Source organism: Manacus candei, unplaced genomic scaffold (assembly GCF_025592945.1).
Source record: "Manacus candei isolate 608988 ecotype Guabito, Panama unplaced genomic scaffold, ASM2559294v1 h1tg000078l, whole genome shotgun sequence".
Lineage (NCBI taxonomy): Eukaryota > Metazoa > Chordata > Aves > Passeriformes > Pipridae > Manacus > Manacus candei.
In genome coordinates, this window is record NW_026138126.1 from 4,006,763 (window position 1) to 4,024,763 (window position 18,001).

The 18,001-nt window shown below is 54.1% G+C and overlaps 3 protein-coding genes across 7 annotated transcripts; all 3 read left to right on the plus strand.

The window, feature by feature from the left end:
• Window positions 1-5,840: 5,840 nt before the first annotated feature.
• Window positions 5,841-8,674, plus strand: LOC127481305 (perilipin-3-like). Its single transcript, XM_051810447.1, has 6 exons — window positions 5,841-5,900; window positions 6,348-6,543; window positions 7,122-7,204; window positions 8,029-8,250; window positions 8,482-8,587; window positions 8,664-8,674. Exons 1-6 carry the CDS (start codon window positions 5,841-5,843, stop codon window positions 8,672-8,674), a joined length of 678 nt encoding a protein of 225 aa, XP_051666407.1.
• LOC127481321 (perilipin-3-like) lies at window positions 8,401-11,647 on the plus strand. Of its 3 annotated transcripts, XM_051810488.1 has the most exons (5): window positions 8,401-8,455; window positions 8,951-9,289; window positions 9,687-9,886; window positions 10,070-10,198; window positions 10,285-11,647. In XM_051810488.1, exons 2-5 carry the CDS (start codon window positions 9,151-9,153, stop codon window positions 11,221-11,223), a joined length of 1,407 nt encoding a protein of 468 aa, XP_051666448.1. In that variant the 5' UTR covers window positions 8,401-8,455; window positions 8,951-9,150; the 3' UTR covers window positions 11,224-11,647. The 3 variants fall into 3 exon arrangements, with proteins under 3 accessions (XP_051666448.1, XP_051666445.1, XP_051666447.1); XM_051810485.1 differs by lacking the exon at window positions 8,401-8,455 and having other exon boundaries at window positions 8,659-9,289; XM_051810487.1 differs by lacking the exon at window positions 8,401-8,455 and having other exon boundaries at window positions 8,659-9,289; window positions 10,288-11,647.
• Window positions 11,648-13,482: 1,835 nt separating this feature from the next.
• Window positions 13,483-17,304, plus strand: TICAM1 (TIR domain containing adaptor molecule 1). 3 transcript variants are annotated; one of them, XM_051810476.1, is made up of 2 exons: window positions 13,483-13,530; window positions 14,840-17,304. In XM_051810476.1, the coding sequence occupies exon 2, from the start codon at window positions 15,018-15,020 to the stop codon at window positions 17,094-17,096; it is 2,079 nt and encodes a 692-aa protein (XP_051666436.1). In that variant the 5' UTR covers window positions 13,483-13,530; window positions 14,840-15,017; the 3' UTR covers window positions 17,097-17,304. The 3 variants fall into 3 exon arrangements, with proteins under 3 accessions (XP_051666436.1, XP_051666438.1, XP_051666437.1); XM_051810478.1 differs by lacking the exon at window positions 13,483-13,530 and adding an exon at window positions 13,540-13,778; XM_051810477.1 differs by lacking the exon at window positions 13,483-13,530 and adding an exon at window positions 13,786-13,947.
• The last annotated feature ends 697 nt before the right edge of the window (window positions 17,305-18,001 follow it).

An 18,001-nucleotide genomic window follows, 5' to 3' on the forward strand; every position in this document is an offset into this window, starting at 1 on the left:
AGCAGGGCTTTGCCCCAGTGTTTGCAGGAACAGCTCACTCCAGCCAGGCCTTTCCTGGCTCCAGGAGCAATGTTTGGGGTGACATGGTGGCAGCAGGATCATCCAGCTCTGAGGTGTAGCCAAACAGGAACCATGGGAACCATGGGAACAGGAGCAGTGCCTGTAGCTGACCCTGGATGAGCCCATTTCACAGGAACATGGAATAGCTCACGCTGGAAGGGAGCACTGGGGCTCATCCAGCCCAACATCCCTGCTCAAGCAGGGTCCCCTGAGCACCCTCCTCAGGATTGTGCTCTTTAATATCTCCAGAGGAGACTCCAAAGCCTCTCTGGGCAGCCAGGGCTCAGTCACCCTCACAGTGAAGAAGTTCTTCACAACCATGGGGATGATCCCTGTAGAATTCCAGTGCCTGTGTCCCTCAGCACCTGCCATGTCAGGAGGCACATCCCTCTCCACAGGGGAGTGTTAGGTTGGATCTCAGGAGGAGGTTCTTCCCCCAGAGGGTGCTGGGGCACTGACCAGGCTCCCCAGGCTTCCAGAGCTCCAGGAGGGTTTGGACAATGCTCTGAGGGACAGGGTGGGATTGTTGGGGTGTCTGGGCAGGGCCAGGAGATGGACTGTGTATCCTTGGGGGTCTTTTCTCACTCAGGATATTCTGTGACTCCATGATCCCAAAGCCAAAGCTCTGGGGCATGGACACCCTCCAACAGGGTCCCCTGGGACACCCTGTCAGGTGTGTCCCTGCCGGGGGGACAAACAGCAGCTCCCACAGCCCCCAGGGCCCTGAGGGACCCCCAGACCCTCCCCTGGGACACCCTGTCAGGTGTGTCCCTGCTGGGGGGACAAACAGCAGCCCCCACAGCCCCCAGGGCCCTGAGGGACCCCTTGAGGGACCCCCAGACCCCGCCCCTCCCTCTCCCGCCCCCTCCCCATTGGCCAGGGTGGCACCTGCAGCCTCCCAATTGGCTCCCTGAGCTGCCCATCAGCCCCGTGGGGTATTTATTTGGGGCGACGCCCGCTGCTCCTAGTCCTGCCAGTGCCGGGAGCGGAGGAGCTGCTGAGGTTGGGCTGAGCCAGGTAAGGCTGGGCTGGAGTGCAAGGAGGGGCAGATGGAGGCTGTGTGGGGTTTGTGACTTGTCTTGGGGTTGGAGGGGGGACTCCCCAAGGCTGCCTCTGCTCTCGCAGGGGTTCTGCAGCCCCTTTCTTGTGGGGCTCTTTGCAGCCCGCACTGGGTTGGAGGCTGGGGTGGGTCTGGCTCCATCCTTCCAGCCCTTGGCTCCTGGCCCCGGGGCTGTGTGTGTGCCCACGGGGCTTTTCCAGCTCCCTGGAAAATCACGGAGCTGAGTGCTGTGTCCCTGCTGCTGTCTGGGGATTTGGGGGTGTCTTGGCTTTTTGAGGCCAAAGGTGATATTTTACTCTGTCATGATGTGTCTGTGTGCCTTGGGGAAGGGCTGGAAGGCTTGGGGGGTGGAATGAGATGATCTTTAAGGTCCTTTCCAACCCAAACCATCCCGGGGCTCAAATCCTTCCCCGAAGGCTCCTTCCCAGCTCTGAGATGGCTCCCTGGTAACTCCGTGGCTCTGTGATTGAGAAGTTTTGGGTTTAAAAGCTCTTTTCCGCTTGTTGTCCGCCGAAGATCCCGGCTGTGCCAGGAGGTGACTCCCACCCAGGGGCAGCACGTGAGGGACACCCCCAGGGTGATGGTGTGGGAAGCAGTGGGTGCTGCAGGTGATCAGTCATTCCCTTCCTGTGACAGCACTGCCTGAGGCCTTTTCACATGATGGTTTGGTGTTGGCACGATAATGGTGTTTGGGAAGGGGGTGGCTGGGTGACAAGGGGACTGAACATCTTGCTCAAGAGCCCCGTGTCCCTGCAACCGTGCAGGAATCCCTGGAGGGAGCACTGGCAAGCTGGATCAGTTCAGTGTTTCTCAGGACTAACAGGATTTTCAATGTGGTGGTGGCTGCCCGGGACTGGGGATGGCTGGGAAGGATTTCAATCACTGGAGCTGGTTCTGCTGAAACTTCCAGATGAAAATGTGTTGAGCTGCTTGCTCTGCAAGGTACAGCTTCCAGCTGAAACCAAGAGGTCTGTCCCTCCTGGAAAAACTGGGAAGAAGTGCTGAGAAGCTGTTTTAATTAAAACTTCCTCTCCTCTTCCTTAAAATATCTCTTTTCCAAGGAGACACTGACCCAGTGATGGCCACTGGTTGTGGTGTTTAATTCCTGTTGGAAGGGTGTGTGTGGGAAGCCCTGCCTGATCTGCAGAGGTGGCTTTTTGATCTTTGAGCTTCCCTAACGCTGCTGGTTTATCCAGAAAGGTGAGAGGGGCACCTCTGCCAGTCACCCCGAAACTAATGCCCTGAGGCCAAAGCTGGAAACCATTGGATGCTCCTCCTAAAAGAGCCTTTGCCCTCAGGAGCATTTGCAGCCCATTCCCCACAGACATCCTGTGACCTAATTGTGCATTTTTGGGAACTGGGGTATCAGTGGCAAATCTCGACAGGAATGTAGGTAAGTGCTTTAACCACAAATACCTCTGTCCTGATTAGCCCTCCCTGCTCAGATCTAAAGCACTAAATTTAGCTTTGTTTTCCTCAATGGTCAATAAGGAATCAGCAATTAAGCTCCTCAACCAGCCACCCTGGCTGTGGCTCTGTCTTCCCAAGGTAAAATCCCTCTGGAAGGGAGAAAAGCTTCCTGAGCATGAAGATCCTACTGGTGTCTGCAGGACAACACACCAGCAGCCTGTTTTCATGGAGCAGAGCTGCTTTCCACAGGGAAAATAGGAACCCTTCAGCCAAGGGGAGTTAAAGAACCAGCTCTGTGTACACTGGTCACAGTCAGAGTGAGAGAAATCAGGGAGGTGCTGATCCCAGCAGGAAAGGCACTGGCTCTTCTGCCAGGCCAGTGTGGGATGAGCCTGACCAAGGCAGGGAAATGGAGCAGCTGGGTGGGTTTGGTGCCACTATCCTGCTGTTTGGTGCCAGCCCTTGCTCCTTCACTGACTTCAGACCTGTGCCCAACTGGGCAACAATCAGCAGTTCAGCCCTTGATCCCAGAAAAGTGCAACTGCAGAGTTTCATCGCCCTGAAACCACCGTTTCAAGAGCTTTCTCCAGCAGTGACCTAATATTTCTGATGTAGCAACGGTATGAAATCATCTGCTCTTCACTTTCATATGAAGCAAACCACAACCAAAGCAACCAGTGATGCTGTTCCTGCTCCTCTGCCTGCTGGGACTTCCAAAATCCTGCTGTGCCCTCTGGATCAGCTGACCCAGAGTTGCCAAGCACTGTGTTTTCCTGCACTCTGAAGTAAAACAAGGGCTGCCCAGCACTTTTGCAGGGGAAAGAGAAAATAAAACCACGCTGTGGGTTTGTGGAGATTTGCCCACACTGCAAATCCTGGTGTTGCAACACGTGGATTTCTCCTACACAGAGAGCAAACCTTGTTCTGACATGACTGCTGAAGGATTACCCCTGGCAAGGCTGCATCCATAATTAATCCTCTGTACTTCAGAGGTGGATTCTAACCTTCTATCAGGTTTTATATCAGCCAAGGAGTTATTTCTGATTTCCATCCTCTCCTCTTCCTCCCTGTCTGTGCTGACACTGAGACCACACTGTCAAACTCCACAGTTTGAGCTTTTCCCACCTGTCTGGAAGTAAAATAACTGAGCAAAGGGGTTGTTTGTGGTGGTGTTGAAAGAGCTGTGCTTTGGCCCTGAGTCAGCCTGACTGGACTCAAAGGAACAGCAAACCTGCTCCAAAGCAAGAGGAACAACCACTGACACCAAACCCCAGACTTTGGGACTGAGATTTTGACATTCAAGCCCTGCTTTGGTGGGAGAAGTTTTCTGCAAGTTCTCCCAGCCTGGTGAAGTTCAAGCTGCTTTTGCTGTGCAGTTAAATGAGGTGGGATTCCCAGAGGAATGTTGTGGCTCCTGGCTGTGGAAGGGGCTGGAGGTGACAACTTGTGGGACAACTTGTGCTGTACCACTCTGCATCCCTGCCCTGCTCAAATCTCACTGAATTCTGACTAATTGAGTGGTTAATGCAGCAATATTTGATGTTTTGCCAAGTCACCTCCTGAGATGTTTCTGGACAGTGTCAGAGCCCAGCCCAGGGCTCACAATTGGTGGTTTCACTGCTTCTCCACAGCAATCTGTTCCCTTTTCTCAGTAAAATAAAAACCTTACACAAGGCAAAGAAAACACAAGAAACAAGACAATGGGCTCTACCACGAATCAGATGGCAAGTTTTTTTGGGTAGAGTCTGCCAGGGAGCCTGGAGCAGTGTGTGGCTTGGGAATCCAGTCTGGGAGGAATTTTGGTTTGAGGGTTTCCCACTGGAAAATGCTACAGCAAATCTGAGAATAGGAATTAACTGGTAGAGGAGAGGAAAGCAGACTCTGTACTGAAGAACAAATGTGCACAAATCCCTGCTGTGCCTGACTAAGGCTGGATTTCTCCTTATCCTGGATTTATTGCCAATACTGGAGTGTCCAGATACCAACTGAGGTCTGTCCTGGGGAGGTCAACACACATTTAAATTATTGCATCATTTTACTCTTCTTTAATCCCGTTATGTCATGAGAATGCCTCTGAGCCTTGGTTTCACAGGAAGTGAGGGCAGATCTCCTGTTTAGTAGGATGGGAAGGTAAGATTCAAGCTGGAATGCTGCAGCTGGGAAACCTGGCTCATCCTCCTGGGAAAACTCCACAGGATTTTCATGTCCATCCCAGAGCCATGAGCCTGCCAGTGGTGCTGGAGTTGGCAGTGCTGGAAAAAAAGTCCTTTCCTATGAACACAGGCAAAGGGGGGTGACTCCAGAGTAACTCATCTGAATGTTCATTGCAGAGGATACTCCAGAGAAAAGGGGCTATAAACAACCCCCATTCCCTGTCCCCTTGCACTTCTGGGTGGGAGGGGGTGGAGGACTCAGGAGTAAAGTTGAGCCTGGGAAGCAGGGAGGGGTGGGAGGAAGTGGTTTTAAGATCTGGGTTTATTCCTCATTATCCCACTCTGATTTGATTGGTAACAAATGACTTTTCCCCAAGTTGAGCCTGTTTTGCCCATGACAATAATTGGTGAGTGATTCCTCCCTGTCCTTATGTCCACCTATGCTATATTTATACATATGACATATATATATATAATATCTCCACCTTTTGTTATGTTTTCTCTGCCCTGCCCAGCTGAGGAGGGCAGTGATGGAGTGGTTTTGGTGGGTGTCTGGTGTCCAGCCATGGTCACCCCACCACCCAGAGCAAACACAGGACAGATAAGACAGTTCTCACCTATTTCCAACCTGCACCTTTTAGCCAGTGCAATGTTACCAGCAATAAAATAAGTAGGTGGCTGTTTAAAGTGGTGGCTGTTTGGGGCCTCAGGGAGGTGACTGAACACAGTCCTGGCCCTGTGTAGATATTTGCCCATCATAAATCATGGAGCCTCTCAGATACCTTCACACACTTGCAAGAAAGTGATGCCACACTGATGTTTCTAGAACACAGAATCATGGAGGTTGGAAAAGACCTCCAAGACTGAGTCCAACCTTTGATTGTCCAGAGCACTGAGTGCCATGTCCAGTTGTCCCTTGAACACCTCCAGGGATGGTCACTGGGCAGCCCTTTGCAATGTTTACCAGCCCTTTCTGTGAGGAAATTCTTCCTGATGCCCAACCTGAACCTCCCCTGGCACAGCTGAAGGGTGGATCCCAGCTTTGTTGCCCTCTGCTTTTCCCCTGTTTTGGTAGGATTTTATTTCACTGGAGGAGATGAAGTTGTACTCATGCAGTTAAACCCTTGTTTTTCCTTTCAGCTGCAGCTGAATTCAGTATGGCCTCAGGAAAGACCCCAAAAGCAGACCTGCTGAAGGCTGAGGAGCAGCAGCAAGTGGTAGGTGCCAGAGCAACACTAAACAACACTCTGGAAAACTTCTGCCAGCCCCTCCCCAAAACCAGGCTGGGGGCACAGAAAGATAAACCACACGAAGCTGTGGCCAAATCGAAACTCCCTTAACACAGGAGGCAACTGTTTGGCTCCAGAGAGTTTCAGGACTGGCTCAAGTGATGCAAGTAATTCTGAAACATGAGCTTACAGGTCCTACTTCCACATCTGCTTGGGTGCTGAAACCAGTGTGACTCAGAACCCACGAGCCCAGAGCTCAGATTGTTAACCCTGGCTTGGTAGAGGCCTTGGGATGAGTATTCCCAGCCCTGAGTTTAAGAAGGATTAGGAGGTGGATTTGCTGTGCCCTTGGGACCTTTCTGGACAGACTCATGGCTGTGTCCACCCCCCAGCTCGAGGCTGGGCTCTGATGCCCCTGTTTTTCCTGGGTTTCAGAGCGCTGTCAACCGAGTGACCAGCTTGCCCTTGCTCAACTCTGCCTTCAACCTGGTCTCCTCTGCCTACAACCACACCAAGGAGTCCCACCCTTGCCTCAGTGGGGTCTGCAACGTGGCTGAGACGGTGGCTGCCGTGGCAGTGGGCAGTGTGGTCGGAGGGGCACAGCCCATCCTGAACCAGCTGGAGCCCCACAGTGAGTGCAGGGGCTGGAGAGACCCTTGGAACAGAGGAGGAGGTGGGGAGGGGGCTTTCATGTGCCTGGTGGGTGATCCCCAGCTCCTACAGCATCATGGTCTAGTTCATTCTAGTTCTGGGTCTCCCACTCAGCAGCTCCTGGACGCTGAATTTCATGGACACAAACTGTTACTGGCAGAAACAATTTGGTCTCTTTAAGTTACAAAATAGAAACTGCCTTTTCTTTCTCTGTCACTCCCAAGTTCTGACCATCCCAGCTGGTGGGAACAGTGTCCATCTGGGATATAGCTCAGTCTGGCTCATCCCAACATTTTTGAACCCTTTAAACCCATTGCACTCCATTTAAAACCATTACACTCCAGCTGGAGGAAATTTTATAGCTAGAAAGCTGGAAAGGCAAAGTGGAGACTATTTGAACCCATCCAAATTGTAGGGTTTTTAATGAGACAACCACCCTAGAATGGTGATTTATATTTTTTGGCCTTGCTTTCATGGGTCTATCCTGACCTGGGCATGGTAGGATCAAAACTCCCTCCCCAAACTGAAGAATAAACTGGTACCTGTTGTCTCTTCTAGTTGCACTTGTGAATGAATATGCCTGCAAAGGACTGGATCAGCTGGAGGAGAACTTGCCCTTCCTTCAGCAGCCAGCAGACAAGGTAGAGAAAAGGCTTTTCCTGGGGAAGCCATGGCTTGATGGACCTGTTTTGGGTACAGAAGAATATGGGGGAATAAACTTCAGCAGGGCTGTGTCAGGCCAGTCCCTGGAAGGGGTTAGAGGAGGCACTGCCAGCTGGGGAAAGCTGCAGAGGTGCCTTCAGTGGTGGGAGTGAACATGTCAGTGTGAATTATGGGTGTCCTGACCTCCCCAGCTCCCCCACAGACTGCAAGTGAACTAACCCACATGGAAGGGTTTTTCAGGGAGGGAATCAGAGAATCACAGAATCAGCTGGGTTGGAAGGGACCTCTGAGATCATCAATCCAAGCCTTGATCCAACCCCGCTGTGGTTCCCAGCCCATGGCACTGATGCCACATCCAGTCTCTTCTTAAAAACCTCCAGGGATGGAGAATCCACCCCTTCCCTGGGCAGCCCATTCCAATGGCTGAGCACCCTCTCTGCAAAGAAATTCTTCCTGATATCCAACCTAAACCTCCCCTGGCACAGCTTCAGACCCAGCCCTCTTGTCTTGCTGATGGTTGCCTGGGAAAAGAGACCAACCCCCCCCGGCTCCCCCCTCCTGTCATGGAGTTGCAGAGAGTGAGGAGGTCTCCCCTGAGCCTCCTCTTCTCCAGGCTGAGCCCCCCCAGCTCCCTCAGCCTCTCCTCACAGCACTTGTGCTCCAGTCCCTTCCCCAGCCTCGTTGCTCTCCTCTGGACCTGCTCCAGGACCTCAATGTCCTTCCTGAACTGAGGGCCCAGAGCTGGACACATACTTTTTTTTATCCCCTAAAATATCTTTCTCTGCCTCTCCTTCTGCTGTAGGTGCTCTTGGACACCAAGCAGCTGGTTTCCACCAAGGTGACATCTGCCATGGACGCCGCCTGCGAGGCCAGAGAAGCCGTGGCTGATAAAGTCACCGAAGCTGTGGACCTCACCAAAAATGTGGTTGGGGACAGTGTCAAGCTGACCAGGTCAGTGGTCACCTCCACTGTTAACAGTGCTGTGGAGGCTGCTCAGGGAGCCAAGGAGCTGGTGACCACCAAGGTGACAGAGGCTGTGGATGTCACCAAACACATGGTGGAGGACAGTGTGGACAGGACCAAGTCTGCAGTTGCTTCCACCATTGTCAACGCTGTGGAGGCTGCCCAGGGAGCCAAGGAGCTGGTGACCAACAAGGTGACAGAGGCCGTGGAGGACACCAAGTCTGCAGTTGCTTCCACCATCAGTGCAGCTGTAGGGGCTGCCCAAGGTGCCAAGGAGCTGGTGACCACCAAGGTGACCGAGGCTGTGGATGTCACCAAACACATGGTGGAGGACAGAGTGGACAGAACCAAGTCTGCTGTTGCTTCTACCATTGTTAATGCTGTGGAGGCTGCTCAAGGTGCCAAGGAGCTGGTGACCAACAAGGTGACAGAGGCTGTGGAGGACACCAAGTCTGCAGTTGCTTCCACCATCAGTGCAGCTGTAGGGGCTGCCCAGGGAGCCAAGGACATGGTGACCAGCAAGGTGACAGAGGCAGTGGATGCCACTAAACATGTTGTGGAGGACAGTGTGGACAGGACCAAGTCTGCAGTTGCTTCTACCATTGTCAATGCTGTGGAAGCTGCCCAGGGAGCCAAGGACCTGGTGGCCACCAAGGTGACCGAGGCCGTGGATGTCACCAAACACATGGTGGAGGGCAGTGTGGACAGGACCAAGTCTGCAGTTGCTTCCACCATCAGTGCAGCTGTGGGGGCTGCCCAAGGTGCCAAGGAGCTGGTGACCAACAAGGTGACCGAGGCAGTGGACCTGACCAAAGGGGCTGTTCAAGATAGTGTTGAGAAGACCAAATCTGTGGTCACCTCTACAGTCAGTACAGCTCTGGATGCTGCCTATGGCACCATCTCGAGCAAGATAAGCACAGCCCTGGAGCAGAGCAGGGAGGCTCTTCAGGAGGGCGTGGAGATGACCAACTCAGTGGTGACCAACAGCATAAGCAAGGCCAAGGCAGTGAGCCAGGCAGTGACTGGTGGTGTGGAATCTGTGCTGGGGATGTCAGAAGATCTGGTGGATCGCTTCCTCCCGATGGCAGAGGAGGAACTAGGTAAAAAACTACTTACTTGGCGGCTCTAAATGCAAATCCTTTCCCACGTGACTAGAGAGCACCTGACACAGCAAGACTCAGCTTCTGAAGCAGACAGGTAGCTCTGAATTTGCAAACACCAAATTGCCACGTGGTATGGGACAGAGTTCAAGCATTTATTGATCCATCAGCCTCAAGGTAAATAAGCACGTGGGTTCACGCTCCAACCTCTCCATCAAGTCTGCTTTTCTGAAGAGAACATGTTGAGCAGGGACTACCTTTAACACCTGAGCGACCACAAACCTCTCCTGTTCCCACAGCAACCTTCCTGTTCCTCCCACGGGTGATCTGACCTCTCCCCCCTCCTCACAGCTGGGGGAGTGAAGCCCAGCTGCATCTCTGTTCTTGTTTCCTCCAGGTAAACTGGCCACCAGCGTGGAGGGCTCTGGGATGGCTTCCGTGGAGGAGCAGAAAGAGCAGCGGAGTTACTTTGTGCGCTTGGGGTCCCTGTCCAGCAGAGTCCGGCTCAGAGCCTACCAGCACTCCCTCCACAAGCTGCAGTGCATCAGGCAGAGCACCCAGGACACCCTCTCACGGCTACAGATGGCAATAAAACTGGTACAAACACGCTCTCCCCCCTTTCCTCCTGTCTGTAGCCCTCCTGCCCTGCTCTCCAGCTGGAAGCTCTTCCTCTACCCTGCACCAGCTACGTGTCACCTTGGATCCCTCCCTGGGAGGGAAGCACTTGTGCCTCTCTGTGTGTGCTTGCAATACAGCTGTTCCTCTCATTTTTCCCATCAGATTGAATCTGTGAAACAGGGGTTTGGCCAGAAGCTGCTGGAAGGGCAGGAGAAGCTCCATAAGCTCTGGGTGGACTGGTGCCTGACCCAACCCAAAGGAAACCAAGTTCAAACTGCCTGCCAGCCAGAGGTATCCCTGGAAGGTGTATGTGACCTGGCCTCAGGTGGCTGGTGGCCATCCCACCTGCTCTGGTAACTGAGCTGTCTCTCTCCCAGCAGGTAGAGTCCCGGACTCTAACTATGCTGAGGATCATCACCCAGCAGCTACAGCCTGTCTATGAGAACCTGAAAACCAGCATCCAAGGCCTCCCCAGCAACATCCAAGAGGCTGTGTATCAGGCCACTCGAAATATCCACAAGCTCCACAGCTCTTTTTCCAGTGCCATGTCTTTCCAGGACCTCTCCAGCATCACCCTGAGGCAGAGCCAGGACCGTGCGACAGAAGCCCGGAGGTCCCTCGATGTCCTGCTTGAGTATGTCACTCACAGCACCCCTCTGAACTGGCTTGTGGGGCCCTTCAGGGCCATGGCTGAGGTGGCACAGGGCAGCAGAAAGCAGAAGAGGAGAGAGATGGTGACTGATGGAAAGTTACCACTGTTGGAAAAGGCTCCGGCATCACAGGGGGTGACTGAGACACCCGGAGAGCCCGAGGGATCCAACAGAGTCCTTGGGCAATGGTATGAAGTGCTGGAAAAGCTGGAGGAGAAGGCAGAGAAGCTGGAGAAGGAAGTAGGGAAGCTGGAGGAGGAGGCAGAGAAGGTGAAGAAGGCAGAGAAGATGGAGGAGGAGGCAGGAGAGATGAAGGCAGGGAAGCAGGACATGGAAGCAGGGCAGCTGGAGAAGGAGACAGGGAAGGTGAAGAAGGCAGGGAAGCAGGAGAAGGAAGCAGGGCAGCTGGAGGAGGAGACAGGGAAGGTGAAGAAGGCAGGGAAGCAGGAGAAGGAAGCAGGGCAGCTGGAGGAGCAGGCAGGGAAGGTGGATAAGGCAGGGAAGATGAAGAAGGCAGGGAAGCGGGAGGGGAAGGCAGAGAAGCTGGAAGGGAAGGCAGGGAAAGTGAAGAAGGCAGGGAAGCTGGAGGAGGAGGCAGAGAAAGACAAAGAGGTGGCACTAGCTGCAAGGGAGATAAACACTAGAACACCAGAGGAAGCTCTCTAATAAATCCCAGCTCTTCTGGCCAAGCCTCCCTGGTTAGAACAGCCCTTGATGTTTTAGTCATGTGTCCAGTTGTGCCACAAGTGCCTCCTGCTCTGAGTTTACAGTCAGATGCAGTTGCCAGGAGATTTGATAACCGAGGGGGGGTGTGGTTGTGTGTCTTGATTTACTGTTTTTAAATCACCACTGCTCTAAAAGGGAAGATGGGGACCTGCACTTCAGCTCTCTGTCAGCCCAGCTGCACGTGTGAGCAGCTGATTCTTGCTGAGACAAGCTGTGGCAGAGAAGAAGTCGTCTCAACTCCTTTTTTTAACGTTGGATTTGTTTTTAATTCACCCAAGCTGTGGAAAACTTGAGAAGATGCTGAGCTGGACTTTTGATGCCGTTTCCCGCCTTCTGCGAGTTTAAAAATCCACGGCACAGCCCCGACTTCCTCTGTGCCTCTTGTGCTTCCGGGGAGGCTCAGCAGGATGTGGCACAGCTGGCACAGCTGGAGCAAGAAGCTGCTCATCAATAAGAGGTTTCTCTTCATGGATCACCCAAACACTTCTTCCTTCACGGAGAAACACTCAGCAGGGTGGGGTTTTCTTTAATCACTCGGTTTTTAGGTGTTTATCTTTCCTAAAGTTCTGTGACTGACTCCAGGGGTCGTTATTGTGTAACTCCAGGCCCGAAACACTTCACAACCACTAAGCTGGCAAACAAGGCAGGTTTTCCCAGGAGTTACTCTGCCATGGGATTAGGATATTCTGTTATTAAAAGGGGGGGGAGAGTGTAGGTGCTGGTTCTTTCCCAGCCAACAATGCTTTGTAACAATTTCTAATGTAATTTATTTTGGTAACTTGTGTCCTGTCATGGCCCCTGTGCTGGGGCTGCTGAGCAGACATCAGAATAAAGCGTGACCTGCGTTCAAAGACGTGTGGGTTTGTGGGAACCCAAAGCTGCAGTGTCGAGTTCTCCCCTTACCTGAGCTGCTTCAAAGCTTGCATTTTACCAAATCTCTTCTCTGGCCAGCTTGGTCCTGCTGGAGGGGAAAAAAAACAAAGTGCTTTTAGCAGGTCCCATGCTTTCTTAAGCAGAAAAATATCTTAATTATTTTGTCCCCAAGACTTCTGCCTGAGGCTCAGGTGCTTCTGTTCACTTCCCACTCCTGTCTCTCCCTCACCCCTCTGCATCCTGGGCTATCCAGCCTTGCTCATCCCACTCCCAACACTTCCTAGAGGCAGTGCCCCCACTGCTCTGAATCCCCCCCACCAACAACTGCATTCTTATTGTGTATTTGCTGCTAATATTTCTCTCTTAGACTCACAGCTTCAAGTTCATTTTTTTCCCCTAAATTCACATTTCTTAGCGTTTAATCAGCATCCTACAGCAGAGTTAGTGAAGTGTTAGGGAATGTACCCAAACCCAGGAATGACACCTGGATTAGATGTTTTCAAGCTCCCCCATTCATTGTCACCTTGAATCTATTAAGCTACTGATTGAGGATTTTATTCAAGTTCTCAAAACATCTCAAGAGGAGCTCATAATTTGCCTTTTTGTTCTTTTTTTTTTTTTCTCACCAAATGTTTTGGTGTCACCTCCACGTTCTCATAGGGGGGACACCGGGCAGGGTTGGTCCAGTCAGGGGAGGTGGTGGCTCACGGAGGGGCTGAGATGCTGCTGCTGGAGTCCCCTGGTCGCTGAGCCCTGGAGGAGCTGTCCCCTGTCCCGGTCCCCAAGCCCTGGAAGAGCTGTCCCCTATCTCAGTTCCTCGAGCCCCTGCCCAATTCCCAAGCCCTGGAAGAGCTGCCCCCTGTCCCGATTCCCCAAGCCCCTGCCCAATTCCCAAGCCCTGGAGGAACTGCCCCTGTCCGGTTCCCCGGGCCCCTGCCCAATTCCCAAGCCCTTGAAGAGCTGTCCCCTATCTCAGTTCCCCAAGCCCCTGCCCAATTCCCAAGCCCTGGAGGAGCTACCCCTGTCCCGGTTCCCCGAGCCCAATTCCCAAGCCCTAGAGGAGCTGCCCCCTGTCCCGGACCCCAAGCCCAGGAGGAGCTGCCCCCTATCTCAGTTCCTCGAGCCCCTGTCCCGGTCCCCAAGCCCTGGAAGAGCTGCCCCCTGTCCCGGTTCCCCGAGCCCCTGTCCCGGTCCCTAAGCCCTGGAAGAGCTGCCCCCTGTCCCGGTCCCCAAGCCCTGGAGGAGCTGCCCCTGTCCCGGTTCCCCGAGCCCCTGTCCCGGTTCCCCGGGCCCCGGGCCCGCCCCGCTCCGCCCCGTTCGTGCCCATCGCCCCGCGCCGCTTCCGCCTGCCCCGGGCACCGGGACTGGTTGCAGGTAGGCTGATCCCTTCCCTTCCCGGCTCATCCCTTCCCTTCCCGGCTCATCCCTTCCCTTCCCGGTTGATCCCTTCCCTTCCCAGCTCATCCCATCCCTCCCCGGCTCCCGCGGGGATCGGACCCGAGCGCTGCCCCCCCCCTTTCCCTCCCCGCCCGCTCCAACTTCCGCGCTCGTTGGGCAATTGGAGGATTTCTATGAGAGCGGAAACGAGGAGACTGAAAGTAGAAAGTTTCCACAGTCGAGAGGTATTTGGGGGCACTTGCCGGGGCTCCCTTTAAATAGGGAAAGTTCCTGCAGCAGGGAGAGTTCCTGCAGCAGCGCTCAGGCAGCGCCTGGAGCGGTGTCCCAGCGGGAATCTGCTCCTCCGCTCCGGACGCTTCTGCTGTTTAATTAAACCCCGGTCAGAGGCCTTGGGTGAGTGCGGGGGCTCAGGGATCAGCTGAGGATGGGGATACAATGTCCCCAGTCCCAGCTCTGGGGCCCCAAAACATCAGAAGGACGTGAAAGCGCTGGAGAGAGTCCCGAGGAGACCATGGAGGTGCTCCGAGGGCTGGAGCCCCTCTGCTCTGGAGCCAGGCTGGGAGAGCTGGGGGGGGTTCACCTGGAGAAGGATCCACGGGGCTCCAAGGGAGACTTTGGACAGGGGGCTGGAGGGACAGGACAAGGGAGAATGGCTTCCTACTGCCAGAGGGCAGGGTTAGATGGGATATTGGGAAGGAATTCCCCCGGGAGGGTGGGGAGGCCCTGGCACAGGTTGGGCAGAGAAGCTGTGGCTGCCCCATCCCTGGAAGTGTCCAAGGCCAGGTTGGACAGGGCTTGGAGCAACCTGGGCTAGTGGAAGATGTCCCTGCCCATAGCAGGGGGTGGAACTGAATGGTGTTAAAGGTCCTTCCAAACCCAAACCACTCCATGATCAGCAGCCTGACAGGGGATGCACAGGGGGTTATCAAGTGGGAAGGGTTTCCTCCAAGCCTGTTTTATTCCTCGACTGCCAGCACAAGGAACCTGTGAGGCCCCTGGAACCAGCTGCCTGGAGGAGACAGACACACATTTACCTAAATACATCTCTATTTCAGCAGTTATTTAAAACCAGTTATCATTAATGTGAAATGAATGTAAGGAACGTGCTCTTTGCTTATCACAGAGTGGGGATAATGCACAGAGTGCTGGCAGAGCCACAAGCACAGAATAGAGGCAAAAATACTTGTGAGCTGTGAGGGAGCATCTGGGAGCTCCACAAGCCTCGGGAGCATCCCCTCAGCTCCCCACATCACCCTCTCTGCATTGTCCTCTGTTCTCCTCACAGGTTCCCCAGGACAGAGATATCCCAGTTCCAAGACAAGCCCAAGACAGCAAAGAGCTTGTGTGGTAGGAGAAGTGCACCCAGAACATCCCCAAGCCCCACACAGGAACAAGCCTTTGCCATAAGATGATTTTCCCATCCCTGCTGCTTCATTCCATGGTCTGGGCCAGCAGCTGCTGAGATGGCACAGAGCACTGAGCTCCAGCCAAGCTTTGAGGACGTGTTTAATATTCTGTCCCAGGTCCCACAAGATAAACTCCTGAGCCTCAAACATAAACTGAAGCACCTGATCCCTGGGCCCAGCAGCAAGTTACTGCAAGCCATGGTCTTGCTTAGTCTGGGGCAAGACACGGATGCAAGGATTTGTTTGGATGCCTTGAGGGATAACCCAGCAGCCCAGTATGTCCATCAGACCAAACTGGAGGATGGGGAGGATGTGCAGCCTCCCCAGCTGGATGCAGGTGCCATGGCACTTCTGGCACAGGTGTACAAAGTGTTGGCACAGGAAAAGCTGTGCAGTCCCGAGGCCTGGGACAAAGCCTGCCAGGCTGCCACCAAAGCCTGCCAAGACACTCAGCGGGGAACACTCAACAACATCCCACCTGAGGACCAGGACAAACAGGGCTTTGCTCCCAGCATGGGCCCAAGTGACAGATTTTGGACGCTGAGATCTGATGAGGACACGGGATTTCTCCGTGGGGGCAGCTCCGACTACGTGGTGAGAAGTTCTCCGGTGCCGATCGGAGGCAGCTCCGAGCTCTCGGCCCCGCGGACCTTGTGCTCCACGGGGAGCTGCTCCCTCCCCAGCTGTTTGGAGGTCAGTGCATCGCCAACAGTTGTTTGTCACAGCCATCCCTCTCCCCCCGAGGGTGTCCCTCAGCCCACTGGACACCCCGATGGGGACACGCAGAGCCCCCAGGAATCCAGCTGGACCAGCAGCCCCAGCTCCCATCCCGGCCAGGACACAGGTGCCCAAGTGTCCCGGCCAGAGGAGGTTCTGCAGGGCAGTTCCTGCCATCCAGTGCTCCCTGTTCCCTCAGAGGGGGCTGTGATCCAGCCTGCCCAGAGCAGTGGTATTCCCAGCACAGTGACAGAGCCTCCTGCTCCAAGAGAAAACACAGATGAAAAGCAGGATGAAAAGCAATTACCTACTGGTCTTCCTGACCCAGGAGCTGCAGTGGGGACTGATCCTGCTCACATATCCATAGGGGATTCTGATATTCCAGCAGGCATTCCCTGTAACTCTACATCTGCTTCAACCTGTTCCCTTCCTCCTCCTCCCACCTGTTCCTTCTCCTCAACCCTTCCTCCTCCTCTTCAGGAACCTCCTTCCAACTTAAATCCCCCTCCCCTGCGCTCATCCCCCTCTCCAGCCTGGCCTCCTCCTCCTCTCCCAACTGTAGACCCAGTGTCCCTGTCAGAGCCAGATGGTGGCAAGTTCTTCACATTTGTTGTCCTGCATGCCAGTGAAGATGAGATTGTTGCCCAGCGGGTCAAGAACCGGCTGGAGAGCATGGGGGTGTCCAACGGGGCCACGCTCTGCGAGGATTTCTCTGTTGCCGGACGGAGCCGCATGGGGGGCTTCCTGGAGGCGATGGAAAACTCCGCCTTCACGATCCTCCTGCTGACCAAGAACTTCATGTGCAACCTGTGTCTGTTCCAGACAGACACTGCCCTGATGCAGTCCATCCAGGACCCATCCAAGCACTACTCAGTCATCCCGTTTTTACCCAAGGAGAACGCCCTGGAGCAGGGTCAGATCCCCAGGATGCTCAGCGCGCTGGTGACCCTGGATGAGAGCTCTCCTCTGTTCCCCAGGGTTGTGAGCAACACTTTCAACCCCAAGAAGATCAGTCAGAAGAAAGCCATGTGGGAGCAGACGCAGAGAAGGAAACTCCAGCTGCTCTGGGAGCAGCAGCAGGCCCAGCAGAACTTGGCTGCCCTGAGCCTTGGCCGCCCTTCCCAGGTGTTTCCAGCAGCGACACGGCCGTGGCCACCAGAGCCATCCCCCCAACAGTGGTGTCCCCCCAACGACCCCACGGTCCCTCCCTTTGCTGGGCACCCCCCACCTGCTCAGATGGGCCCCCCCAATTCCCAGCCACTGCTCCCACCAGGCCACTACAACATCGTGCCAGGCCCGGGAGGGATCGTGATCCAGAACGCGCGGATGGTTCAGATCGGGGACCACAACACGATGCAGGTGGAAACTGTCCCCCCTGGGCCCCAGGACAGCGAGGGACAAACCAGGCACCGTGTCTGATCAGGGGCAGAGCCAAAACTAATTTCAAATCCTAGATTATCGTGACTCTGCTGGGACTGGGACTAATCTCATTTCTCTGTGGGTCAAGGGTGCCACTTTCCTGAAGCACAGAGGAAAATTCCTGATTTTATGTTGGACCTCCCGGGACCGTTTTCCCTGTGATTATTTTTGAGTTAGTGAGAAAACTATTTTCCTGATTTTCTGGGGCTACTTGAAGATTTTATAAATAAATTTTAATGGATTTATTTGTGTTCCTCTGGTTCCTTCCTGCAGAATCAGAAAAGGGGCAGTCAGGGGTACATGAAAAACTGTTCTGCATGTCAGGTGGAAAAGGCTGGGAGATGGCACTGAGCAAATCATTTGAGGGACAATCTTCAGGGATTGGGGAGTCACTCTGGGGAGTCACTCTGCCCTCCTGCCAAGGTGCTGAGCACCAAAAGGTCCCACTATTTTCTTCCAGCGGTCCCCACCCCCCTCACATCAGCCCCTGGAAGGTTCTGGAAAGCAGCTTCAGCAACTCCAGAGAGGCTGCAGGACTCTGGGCTGAGGCACCAGAGATCCCTGTTCCCAGTTCCCCCTCTGGAACTACAGAGAGAAGGTTTTGGTTGTGAAAGACAAAATTCCCAGGAGTGGTTCTGTATTTAAGAAAACTTACAGAGCTGAGACTACACATCAGGTATAAGAATCTTAACAGCAAAGCTGTGCTTGGGGAAAAAGTGTTCAATGGAAGTGAGATGAGAGGGGGAAGTACAAAGTCCAGGGAGGCAGAAGCCAAGTGTCCACTCCTCCATTCTTACCCCCTGTACAAGGCTGGAGGTGGGACCAGGCCCTGTCAGACTGGCTGTTGTAAAATGTTCCCTGCTGAGATTATCCCACCTATTTCTGTTACTGCCTTTGAGGAAAGA

Coding starts and splice junctions, on each gene's coding strand:
- LOC127481305 (XM_051810447.1), top strand. CDS start 5,841: ATGGCCTCAGGAAAGACCCCAAAAGCAGACCTGCTGAAGGCTGAGGAG. Junction 6,544..7,121: donor GAACCAGCTGGAGCCCCACA/GTGAGTGCAGGG, acceptor TGTCTCTTCTAG/TTGCACTTGTGAATGAATAT. Junction 7,205..8,028: donor TTCAGCAGCCAGCAGACAAG/GTAGAGAAAAGG, acceptor CTTCTGCTGTAG/GTGCTCTTGGACACCAAGCA.
- LOC127481321 (XM_051810485.1), top strand. CDS start 8,698: ATGGTGACCAGCAAGGTGACAGAGGCAGTGGATGCCACTAAACATGTT. Junction 9,887..10,069: donor TACAGATGGCAATAAAACTG/GTACAAACACGC, acceptor TTTTCCCATCAG/ATTGAATCTGTGAAACAGGG. Junction 10,199..10,284: donor AAACTGCCTGCCAGCCAGAG/GTATCCCTGGAA, acceptor TCTCTCTCCCAG/CAGGTAGAGTCCCGGACTCT.
- TICAM1 (XM_051810476.1), top strand. CDS start 15,018: ATGGCACAGAGCACTGAGCTCCAGCCAAGCTTTGAGGACGTGTTTAAT.